The sequence below is a fragment of the Carya illinoinensis genome, chromosome 1, assembly GCF_018687715.1.
Source record: "Carya illinoinensis cultivar Pawnee chromosome 1, C.illinoinensisPawnee_v1, whole genome shotgun sequence".
Classification (NCBI taxonomy): domain Eukaryota; kingdom Viridiplantae; phylum Streptophyta; class Magnoliopsida; order Fagales; family Juglandaceae; genus Carya; species Carya illinoinensis.
Genome location: NC_056752.1, coordinates 39,860,784 through 39,874,398, shown reverse-complemented (window position 1 = coordinate 39,874,398; position 13,615 = coordinate 39,860,784). Strand labels below are relative to the sequence as shown.

General features: G+C 30.9%; 1 protein-coding gene across 1 annotated transcript; it reads right to left on the bottom strand.

Annotated features, from left to right (window-relative positions):
• Nucleotides 1-2,218: 2,218 nt before the first annotated feature.
• Nucleotides 2,219-3,383, bottom strand: LOC122318615. The gene is made up of 2 exons (XM_043136145.1): nt 3,066-3,383; nt 2,219-2,951 (listed from the first exon to the last, which is right to left on the bottom strand). Exons 1-2 carry the CDS (start codon nt 3,150-3,152, stop codon nt 2,484-2,486), a joined length of 555 nt encoding a protein of 184 aa, XP_042992079.1. The 5' UTR covers nt 3,153-3,383; the 3' UTR covers nt 2,219-2,483.
• Between the last annotated feature and the right edge of the window lie 10,232 nt (nt 3,384-13,615).

The window sequence follows — 13,615 nt, the reverse complement described above, 5'->3', positions numbered from 1 at the left end:
TCCATTGTAGCGGCTTTTATCTCTAATGGTTGAAAAAGTGACTTTATTTTTACATATGCATCTGTCGGTGAAGATGCTCTTGAAGCATTAACATTGAATTATGTAAATGTAAATATAAAATTTACATAATATAACATGATTTTGTATTTAGCTATTTCATTCAAAATTTATTTTCACATTAAATTATCTATCTATTAGTCAAAATAATAATAAAATCTTATAAATTTAATAATATTTTGTTAAATATTTTTTTCTATTAATTGATAGCAAACTGCCCACAAATACATTCAGTTATAATATTTATGCCCATCACAAATACATTAAGTTACAAATCAAAAAACACAATACTAAACACAATATTTCTGTCCATCATAAATACATTCAGTTACATCACAACACCATTGACAAAAACTTCTCATTACATTTTCACACCTCAAAAAAACACCATTGAGAAAAGTACAAGTTATCACTAACTGATGGTTATACATTTCAGCGCATTACAAAAATATACACCCCTCCAAAAGTTAGCCCATCACAAAAATACACATACCTCCCAAAGTCAACCTATCAATAATATTACTACCCATCACAAATAATATAAAACAATGTCCAATAACATAGTTGTCGTCCAGTTACATGTATTTTTATCTGGACGGCCACTAAAATCAGACAAAGTATACGTTGAACATATATTACTATTAATTACAACATTAAAATAGGCTAGACAAATACTTACACACCTCCAACAGGTATGGATGGATCCTCGGATGGTGATATAATTAGAAAAGATATACTAATCTAGGATCTTGTACTCTAATTTTTATTGTTTCAAATCATAATCTTAATTTCATATGTAAATTGTTGAAGTATATATAATACACAGCATGACTCCATGTTGTTGTCAATCTTTACATTCTAAAAATAATCTTACACTAGCAGGCAGATTAATAAACCTGCTTGGTCATAAGAATTGAATAGGCACGTGCATGCATCCTACATTGCCCTTGCATAAGGGAAAAGCTATCTATTATTGGTGGAGTTTGTTTAGTAAGTCGCATTATTGCTCCCCAAACGGTTCAAATGGCCAATTAATTACCTGTCCCACTCCACACTGATCATCGTCCAACACAAGCCATCACTTCTCCTGCTTTCCGCCATTTGAAGTCAAGTGGATGTGAAAGCCTCTATCTTTATGAACTAGATATTTCTAGGCGTGAGCAGGAATGAGAAATATATTTTATAAGATAAATATTTTGATTCCTAGTTGAGAAATTCTATAGAAGTTTTATAATATACATTTTTACCTAATTAAAATATAATTTTTTATTTTTATTATTTTTATGTATATATTTAAATATAAAAATAAAAAAGACAAATCACATATTCGTTCGATAAAATATATAATATAATGTTTCCCGATAGCATTTATCTATTTTTTCCCAAATGCAGGGTACCGACACATCAATTTTACCATTTTACAGACACGAACGATTTATGACAAACGCAGTAGAGCGAGCGCATGATGCAGCCGCTCCAAATTTTGGACCCTTGCGCTGCTGAAACCAACACTTCATGCTCTCTGACTACTCTGTCCATCCTAACTTTTCACACTTCCGAGAGGCGTTCTGCACCTCTGCACATCGAGATGCGTCGCCATTTGGGCCCCAACGCCCACCCTCTTGGTTTTCCATGCCAACCGCTTTCACAGTTCCCCTTAAATCCATGTGCCTCTTCTCCAAGAGGTCCATAGTGCTGTCCAACGTTCATGCTCCTACATTGACGGTTGTGATTCTCTCTGGAACCAATTCAGTGGATCTTAGTATTTCCTTCATCTAAAAAATTTGCGACCAGTACACGTGGCGATTATCCAGAAGGTCGAACCTACCACCTTATCCTCTATTGGGCCAAAGCCCAACAACCTAAAAAGAACTTGAAATAGAATGAGCTGAATACAAGTGGATTGACTACATTAAAAAAAAAACAAAAACTCCATTCACGGATTATAAATGACTGATAAACATCGGGCCTAAAAACTGAACAAAATTAATAAAATTCACGGTAGAGTGCAGATCGTCTTTTGATTTTGTCTAGTCAATGAATGCAGTCAAAGATAGTACAAGGCAACAGTGGGATCAACCCCACTCCCTGCACTGTAGGCTGCAAGTATTCCGAAGATAAATATAAAAAATAGAAGAGAAAGAAGTGTGAGTGTGGCAAATAGTCAAACCACAAGTTGATTAGTTGCAGAATTAAAAACGGTAAACACAAATGGGAGGATCCAGCCCTTCCTCCAATGGATGAAACACGTTTTTCAGCTCGCAAAGACAAATGGGGGCGAGCCCGAAGAGATAAAAAGTTATCCCCATTAACACCCACTTTGGAGAACAGTACAGAAAATGGATTAAAAGAAAAGAGACGCGTATCGATATGATTCCCCAGAACAACAAATGAAAAAAAAAATGGAAATCAGCACTGAGTTTTTTTCAAGTGACCAGATATATGGGCATGGAGGAGGTAGAGACCCTTTGCTGTTGCTCCATATTAAGCTCCCTGAGGCTCAAATAAGGTATGTCCAGGTCATCCTTCCTCGATGGAGTCAACGTTCCGGCGAGAGGACCAGAGGAGTGCCGACCACTTGTAGAACGGTAAGGCGTGGTAGACCCACTTCTGCTCTCGGTTATGTAAACGGGGCCAGAGATGGAGGCCCTAAAAGCTCGAGCTCTAGGGCGATGAATGTCCTCGCCGCCATCACGACCGTGACCAAGACCATGGTGTTGTGGGATCCACTTCCATTTGAAGAAAAGAAGAGCGCTTCTCCACCACCGCTTCTTCTTGGTCTTGTGGCTCTTCTTAGACTCGTCCTTGGAAATGGGTTTTTGGAGCTTGAAGTGGATGAAGTCTATCGACCTTGTTGTTGCCTCTCGCTTGTGCTTCCTTGCTTCTTCTAATACCTTTTTTTTTTTTTTTAGGATGACACAAATGGCTCAGACTTTCATCGTATAAAATCTTCGATAGAGATCATATAAATAGTTTCAAACATAGATATTAAAAAAAAAAAAGAAGACCTGAAAGTAGTCAATTTGAGGGTCAAAGCCATAGTCGCTGAAGTGCTGAGGCTCTGGCATCGGAAATATTGGTGATTTGTTGGACATTTTCGTTCTTCTTTCTCCTCTCTTTCAGGGTGCTTTCGCTTTGTCTCCGAGCATATTCTGTGTCCACGTTGAGGCAAAAGGTCCAAATGGTCAGGAAAAAGAAGGTGGAAGTTGCAGAAAGAAGGATGGAAAAAGGATAGTGGGGGGGAGCCTAAAAAGGAGGCCCGGGGAGCTAAAGAATCAAAGGGCCGTTTGCAGGACCGTTGGCATTAGAATTTAGGCTCAGTAAATGCCTCCGCATCTTTTACACCTACAACCAGTCCCTCGTTATTATTACTATTATTTTATTTTACAATAAAAAATTCCAGAAATAGGATGAACACAACTGGATCGAAAGTAACGTTTTCACATCATACAAATTAGATGAAGGGTTCGAATCTTAGATTTTGGAAAATATAATTTCTAGATGACTAATGTTGTTTATCACCCTACTAATCAACATCTATTTACCAAATCTTTTTATATGGTATGCAGTGATTAAAAAATTTATTTATTATGTATTTATTAATTATTTGATTTAGTGTCAAAATATAATTATTAAAATAAATATAAATAATATTATTCTTCCCAAATATTAAGACTCATACTAATTACTGTATTTGAATGCTGAAATGATCTCAAATGATCTGTAAAGATATTTGCTCGAATGTATGAAATAAGTTAAGATAAATTTAACTTTTACATAAAATATTAAAAAAGTAATAAATCTCATCAATAATTAATTTAAGATAAGTTAAGACCACTTTAACAACAACAAAAACTCTTAAACAAGATAATAAATAAACACACTTCTAAATGTTCATTTAGAAGTATGTATGTATAACGTGGGAAAAGTTAAAAACAACATGTTCTCTGCCCTACCATGATACATAAATATTTAAAAAAAAAAAAATCATAAAATTTGGATGCACTTTCTCTTTTTATCAAAATATGATTTGTTTATCCTTTTTTTCTTGGAAAGTTCATCACTCAACGATATTTTCATCAATTTCATTGGTCTTTAATATTGTGATAAAAAATAAAATAACATTCCAAGAATCTAATATACCAAACATCTAACAAATTTTTATAAATAAAAAAAAGAAAAAAAAATCATTCTCATCTGCTCACTTTCACAAAATATAAAAGTATACCCATAATTTATAAATTTTAGTTATAGAATTATAAAATGCTCTCTATTTTACACTATACGATATATTTCATTTTTTTAGGTAAGCGTTGAATCATATCTGCAATTTCAAGCAAAATGAAAATGAAAATAATCATGTTCCTTGGCGACAATTTTTAATGGATTTATGCTTTTTATTTACTTATTTTTCTGAGCAATATCTTGCTACACAGATATATTTTTTGAGCGAAGTCTTGTTGTTTTAAGATTAAGTTCTAATGCACTAAAGTCAAGAAATTTGCAAAGAAAAAGTGCCAATAATGCATCTTATATGGCCCTGAACTCTAATGCTGGTATTGAACTACATTAATTTTGCACAACAAAAGTTCTGGTGCATGTGCTAGACGGTCTCAAATAAATTCCAAGACATTGGAGAGGGTTGAAGTAGCCTTTAAGAAAACATCAACATTAGGCTTGTATCTTGATAGAGTAATGTTACATACAATCACTTTTACGTATTTCTTACGTACTTTACTGATATGATTGGTTGGATTAAATTTTTTTTTAATATCCAACCAATCATATCACTGAAATATATAAAAAAGTACATAAAAATAACTGCACTTAAAATTTTTGATCTTTTGATATGTTGATCACGGTAACCATCTGCAGTGCACAGCACAGCGCAGGCCCCTCGCCCAACCACACGCAATCGAGCCTTCAACATTTAGAATAAAGCTACCGTGTCGATGCATGTGACCGCTCATAAAAAAAATTAAAAAATAAAAATTAATTTAATTCACCCATCCTTGTCATGTCATTCTCAAACCGCTTTCCGGCACAAACCCTGTCGGGCGTGGAATCTCAGCATAGACCGCGTAAAACAACCTTGAATAAATATTATTACTTCTTGAGATTTGGTTTTGCTTATTGCAATCAATCTCTATGTGTTGCACTGTGCCCGCGTGGATTCGTAGTTTCATCTAAATATTTAAAGTATAATGTTACGTCTACTCATTTTAGTATTTTTTTTATATATTTTATTAACGTAATTGGCTGTATCAATTTTTTTTAATGCACAACTAATCACATAAGTAAACTATATAAAAAAGTATATAAAATTAAGTATACGTAGAATTTTTGTTAAATAAATTTTTTTATATAGAATCATTTTTACATATTCACTTTATTAATATAATTAATTATATTATTTTTTTAATATAAAATAATTATTTTAGTTAATCACGTCAATGAAATACATAAATAATATGTAAAAGAGATTGTATGTAATAAAAATTTATTTAAATACTATTTAAATATAAATATTTTAATTTTTTTCATATTTTTTATCTAATCATTGTTAACTATTACAATTTTTCAAAACTCCCATATCAAACATAAAAAAAAATTCAATTTTTTTTTAAATTTTAAAATAAAAATAATATTAAAAAATAATATTATAATAATAGTTTAACTATATAATATTTTTATTCAAATTTTATTCTTTTTCTTTTCAAAACTCAATAAAAATATTAACTCAAATTATTTTACTATTATTTATAAATTATGTCATTTGATTATCCAAATGAGTCATATTTCTGTACTATAATATTAAAGACTTTTTTTTTTTTTTTTTTTTGTTTGTAGCTTTCCATGCGTGCCCAAAAGCAAACAAATTTGGCTGATCCCCAGAATCCAGATAGAGATTACTTGCATTCTGCTATCAATCTTTTGTCGTTTGCACTTCCATGTCTGTTATCACTGTGTTGACTCGTTTACTTGGGCATGAGAAAAATGCTCTCATGGAAAGTCTTATATTTTGGAATGGATAGGGTGAAATACTTCAACTTGGCTTATATATAGGAAGATGGTGAATGAGATTTATATTATTTCACAATTAAAAGTTCTTATTTTAATATAAAATTTTAAAACTTTTAATTATTATATTGACTGATATTTTAAAGTATAGGCTTAAATGAAATCGGACTCTTTATTTAAAATATTAAAAGTAATATCAAAGTCCTAAGGGATGATGAATTTAACACCATATCAATCAACTGGGAATTAGAAGATAAATAATTCAAAAAGGGAATTAAATGAGTTAAGAGGACATTTAGCCCGATGCTACAGTGGGCCGATTATCTACGAAAGCAAGCCTACTACTGACTGTACCGACAGTCTTTTTCTATTCGTTTCGTTTGGGCTTATGCCCATAAATAAGACAGCGCCACCATTCCACGAGAGTATTGATATTGGATTTATCAAAAGTTAAGCTAAATGCATAAAATGATGAATTTGTATAAATTACAGTTGTATTGATCTCAGTAAACGAAAGATAAAAAGTTTTGAGCTACAGGATTTCTATGTTTTCGTTCAAATTTGAAGGACTACTATACACTCATCAACCGATTATTTTATTACATTTTAATTCCCAACCGATTATTTAATCTGAATGTTGAGTATAAAAAATATATATTGATAGTCCGGTTAATTTTCTCTCAAATTAAATTATTAATGTAAATATGGTTAGTGTAATTGCAAAATATGAAAAAAAAAATATATTATTATGAAAAAAATAATATTATATTATTATTTTGATAAATCCAATGGCTAATCCAATATGAAATTATAGATAGGAAGGTTTAGATTTATGAAAAATTTGTACTTTTCATCAAATTTTAAAGATAACTTTGATGAAGCCGAAGCCAATGCCAATGCTCTGACAATTCTTTTCCTTCTAAATTCTTAGAGCTATTTCTATTTTTATAAGAATAATATTACATATAATTATTTATATATATATATTTTATATATTTTATCGATATAATTGGTATATCAAATTTTTGTAATAAACAGCTAATCACATCAATAGTGTATAAAATAGTACGTAAAAGTGACTTTACATAAAATTTTTGTTTCTCTAATTTTAGTCTCAGATATCTAAATACATAATTTTTAAATTTTTAAATTTATTTAAACTCAAAATCTCTTTATACGTGAAACCTACAACCTTTATCAACTCAACACTTTTTTACACCTGGGATCCACAACCTTTTCCAACTTCTCATAAATACATCTAAACTCATATTAATATCAAAATGCATCTAAACTCATTTTAGGTATGTTCCACAAAACTTACTCAATCATTTCAATTCACAATTATTCATAAATAACTAAACTCATTTCAATTCAACCAAATATCCAAACAGACCTTAATGCTGCTTGTGTAAATTTATTAAAAGCATTCAATGTTCAATAATATTTGTGATATTTATTTATCTATCTTTTTCCTAAAATATATTCAAGAATTACACTACCTACTAGTCATGTTACTAGAATTATCACAAGTCTTCTCCACCACAGTAATAAAACCTTGAAATAATGGATTAATTTAAATAATTTATATGTTTACAATTGAAAATCTGTTTGAAAACTTTTTAAAAAAAAAATTATATCTTTTTTTTCTCTCTAGAAAATTATTCATTTTTTATTCCAACCCCTAACCTTGAAAACAATCCTTATCCAATCAAAATAATATTTCATCTCATGATGATCCATATCTCATGAAAACAAAAATACAAAAATTAATATCACTCCAATAAAAATAAAGAAATCTCTAAGTCAAGAATAAATGGGCAGCTCATTTCGAATTATTTATTTAGTGAGTATTCTCAATATTATGCATTCTTTAATAAATATATTAAAGTACAAGATTTTTTATTGATCTATATATATCCTCACGAGTTGGTTGAACAGCTAAAGAGGAGAGACTCTCTTCCCTGCTAAGGGTTTTACCAGGACTGTAAGAAAATTTGAGAAACCACCGAACCAAAGGATCAATTCTGTCTGGCTCAATAACCTGTTCGGTTGGTTTATGTTCTCGAGAATCAAAATCGATTGAAATATTGATTCGATCCCAGTTTTCATCATTTTAAAAAAGATATTTGTAATTATGAATCGTAAAATTACAGAGTAATTATTTTAAAAAAATTAAATAAAATATATAACTTACATGAAAAAAAATTAATTTTTTAATAATAAACTTCACTCTTTTACGAAATGATTATACAATATTTACATACTTCATTTATATGTAGAATATATATATATATATATATAAAGGTCATCTACCTGTTAAGTTATTGCAAGATCAATTGAACAACTCCACACTACAACAAAAAATATTTTTTGGGACGAAAATTTTCGTCCCAAAATATATAGATTTCGTCCCGAAAGATTTTTTGGGACGAAAAAATTTCGTCCCAAGGTCGTCCCAACATCACTGTCCCAGAAGATATATTGGGACGAAAATTACAATTTCGTCCCAAAATATATCTTTTGGAACGATTTTGAAATTGACCGTTCGATACCGTTCGAACGATGACTTTTTTTGTCACGGTTAAAATTCGTTCCAGAATGGCGTTCGAATGCTTCTCAGTTACCGTTCGAACGTTAATGTATCTTTTGAACGGTTATCAAGATACGTTCAAACGATCAATAGAATTACGTTCGAACGTTAAAGGAACAGATCGAACGGTGCTGATCAACGTTCGAACGTTATGGTAATGACCTGCGTTTGAATGTTTTTTTGAGCATCTGGTATCGTTCGAACGGTTTGGTCATTAATGTTTGAACGGTACATTATCGTTTAAACGCCCTACCCATTAATGTTCAAACGTGACACGGTCGTTCGAACGGATATTATTTTTATTAAAATCAATAATTATAAAAAAAAATTAAATAGACATCCATAATATTTGAAAAACATAAATTAGGAACTGTTTAATTACTCACAAAAGTTTTATAATAAGTGCGAAGAAATAAATAACCATGATATTAGCATTGTTCATACATAATTAGATAATGTCATAAGCTAGACGTAAAAAACCATCAGTTGGTTGGAGGCCTGTACTGTTGCATTTGGAATTGCATATCTCTCCTGAACTCTGCTTGTTCTTCTTCATGTTTTTTGAGGCGCATTTCCATGTCTCCTTGTCTCGCCAATTGAGCCTCTAACTCTTGTTGTTTTGCAACCAATTCTTCAATAGAACATGTATCAAACAAACAATGCAAGATATGTTAATTAAGTATTTATATTATTAAATAATTAGATAGTTGTTTTATATCTTTCAAAATATTTTATTAATTATAACTATTTGTATTTTAATTAACATTTTAGTTAATAATTATAACTATTTGTATTGTAATTAACATTCTAGTTAATAATTATAACTATTTGTATTGTAATTAACATTCATTTTATTAATTATAATTCGGAATTTATATTTTAATTCAAATTCATTTGATCACTTTTAACTTTTAAGTATTTAAGTATTATTAAATCTAGATTATTTGTATTTTATTTAAAATTCATTTTATTAATTCAAAGATTAAGTATTTTTGTGTTATTAAAACAAAACTATTTGTATTAACCTATAGTTGAATAATTCAACTATTAAATATTTAAGTATTATTAAATTTTAGATGATTTGTAATTGAATTCATTCTCATTTGATTACTTTAATCTTTTAAGTATTTAAGTATTATTAAATGTAGATTATAAATAATTAATTTTTATTTCAATTCCTGCATTTAAAGTATTAATTATTTTAATACTGACCAACATAACGTTCAAACGGTGCTAGTCACCGTTCGATCTAAGGACATACGTTCGAACGGCAAACGAGTACCGTTCGAACGGATTAATTCCAGATTACAGTCGTCTTCAACCTCCGAAAACCTCAACATTTACAGTCCAAATTACATCAAAAGACAGCAAACTATATGACGAACTCATTATAGCAAACGAAAACACTTATATAAAATCTAAAATGAGAATATATTTAAGGAGAATACCTGATTTGGAGAGATAAACCGGAAAATCCACCCGTACCCAATGCCCAAAACTTAAATACTCTTCACCAAACGGTAAAAACAACCTCTTAATCCGAAAATATAAGAGATTGATAGAAGTTAGTAATATTTGAGGGCTGGATTGAAGAATAATGGCGTTGGTTGGAAGAAAATGAGCGTGGGAGAGATTGGAAGTCGACTGGAACGAGTGCGAGATTGTGAGGTTCTGTCGTGTAAATGTAGAACATTGACGTTCGAACGGTTATTTAATGAACGTTCGAACGTCAAATAGATTAGCGGGAAAATTTTCCCCCTCTAATTTTCACGTTCGAACGTGAAAATTACCGTTCGAACGTGAAAATTACCGTTCGAACGTTTTCTTATACGTTTGAACGGTTATTTTAAACCGTTCAAACGTCAAATTAAAATGTTGCTTATTGTATTTTTTTTACACTATACCTTTAAATATAATAACTTGTAAATATACTATAGTTTAGAGATAGAGTAATATAACTATATAATATATAATCAAACATATATTATATAGTTTAGTAACATATATAGTATAAAATATCATATTACATCTAGTATTATAGTCAAGTACATATATTAACCTATTATATATAACATATATATGGTATCATAGCATAGGGTTATATGTATCACATGCATATATATATAGTGTTTATTATATTATATTATTATTATAATATTATTTAATAATAGGATATCTACTATTATATATAGTGTCATCTATACTACTAGCAATTAGAGTGTATTATAATGATACAAAAACTAAAATTGAGTATATATAGTGTCATTTATAGTGCTAGAATAGAGAGTGTCATCTAATTAGCCTATAACTGCAATATAATATGAAAAATATATTAAACAAGTCATGTAATACATATACTATTATATATATATATATTAGTTAATATCACATATAATATATATGTTATATAAATACATGAACATAGTTTCATGTATATAGTAGTCTATATTATATTAATTATACTATATAATATAACTTATACTATATACTATATACTATATAATGCTTTGTTATCAAATAATTCAAATTCTCAACAACCTCAATTCACATCCTTATCTTAACAATTTATGTATTTTAAATATTTGAATTCAGACTTGTATTTCTAATTTCTACATATCTAGATCTTATATTGTAACAAAATTGTAACAAACTCTTCTATATTAATATACGCATGGTCAGCTCTAGATTAGGTTGCCAATTTCCATTTCTTAAATTATTTTACATGGTATTAGATTTCTCTTGACTAATCGTCAATTTTCGATCCTCATATGGACCTCCCTTTGCAGCCTGCTCCTACCAACTCTTCTGCTCATTCCTCTCCCATAATATCCTTTACCTTTGCTGCTCCCAATTTTCTCACTTGCTTGCAATCAAACTAGATTACACCAACTATCTTCACTGGGTGTCTCAGTCTCTTCCTATTCTTAGAAGTAATGATCTTCTTGGTATAGTGGATGGGTCTGAACCTGGCCCTCCTAAATACTGCTTGGATGATCATGGTGTTCCCACCACTACTCTTAATCCACCATTTGTTATTTGGACAAAGAAAGATCAGTATTTATTGAGTTATCACCACTTTATTTGGTGATATTCTTTCTGATGTTTATGGCTTGAACCCTTCATGTCAAGTTTGGACATATTTATCATCATGGTTTGCTTCTCAATCTAGGTCTTGGATTACTCATTTGAAGCGCCAGCTGCAAACACTCCAATAGGGCTCTAAATCCTATTATGAGCACCTAAATCAGGCTAAAATTTTGTTTGGTTAGCTTGCTGTTGTTGGTAAATCTGCTGATGAGGATGATTTAATATCCTATATTACGAGTGGCTTAAATCCTAGCTTTCATCCTTTTGTCACATTTTATACTTTGGCTACTCGTGCCACTCTTCTTTGCTTTGATGATTTTCAGTCAGAGTTGCTTAACTATGAGATGATGATTTCATCGACTCACCAGATGGACTCTACAGCAGGTGGCTTTGCTCTCTATACTCAGAAGAATGGTGCCAAGCCTAGGTATAATAATAACAAGAAGCCTAATACTTCTTTCTTTGCTCATTCTACATATAAGAAGTCACCAAATTCCTCCATCAAAGCTGTTCCTTGAGCACCATGTCAAATGTGTGGCAAAAATGGGCATTCAACTCTTGCTATCGTAGGATGGATTTCTCTTATCAAGGTCATCACCCTCCGTCACAACTGGCTGCTATGGCTGCTTAGTTCTCTCTTGCTGCTGAGGACAATACTTGGATTGCTGATAGTGGGGCTATATCACTAGTGATCTCAATCAGCTTCAACTCAGCTCTCCCTACCAGGGTGATGATGAAGTAGCTGTTGGCAATGGCTCGGGTTTGCATATTACACACACTGTCCATTATTCTTTTTCCACACCTCATTCTATACTTAAACTTAATAATGTTTTACATTGTCCTCATGCCATCACCAATCTATTATCCATACAAAAATTCTACACTGATAATAATTATTGGTTTATGCTAACCTCTTATTTTTATGTTGTGAAGGACAATCACTCGGGGCAAACTCTTTTACATAGGCCAAGTAGGGATGGGCTGTATACTATCCAATTTCCTTCTTCCAATAATAAGGCCAAAAAGTACACAGCTTATCTTGGTGTATGTGGTGATTACTCCATGTGGTATACACGTCTTGGTCATCCAGCACCAAGGATATTTCTACTACTTGAGTCTCAGTTTCAGCTATTTGTCAAAGGATCCTCTCATAAGTCTTTAGTTTGTGAACCTTGTCAACTTGCTAAAAGCAAGTATCTTCTTTTTTCCAATTTTGTTAGGCAGTCTACTAGTCCATTGGAATTAGTTCATTCTGATGTATGGTGTTCACCAATTGTTTCTTCGAATGGAAGTACTTATTGTGTCAATTTTATTGATGACTATCCTAGATTTTCATGGATTTTTCCTCTTACATGCAAATATGAAGTGTTCTCTTCGTTTGTTAAATTTAAATGCTATGCTGAAAATCTCTTATCTACTAAAATTAAATCACTACAAACTGATGGATGTGGTGAATTCCTCTCTAATCAGTTCAAACAATTTCTAGCATAGCATGGCATCTTTTATTGTGTGTCATGCCCTTATACATCTTAGCAAAATGGTACTGCTGAAAGGAAGCATAGACACATTGTGGAAACTGATTTAAGTCTTTTAGCTCACTCTCATTTGCCTTTTTCCTTTTTGGTTGATGCATTTAGCACTGCTATATTTCTCATAAATCGCATGCCCTCATCAGTTTTGTCATTCAAGTCACCTTATCAAGTGCTATTACAAAAGAATCCAGACTATACATATCTTAAATCCTTTGGATGTGCATGTTATCCATTGTTACGACCTTATAACAATCACAAACTTCAGTTTAGGTCTAAACAATGTATTTTTCTTGGCTATAGTTCTAATTCTTGGGGCTATAGTTGTTAT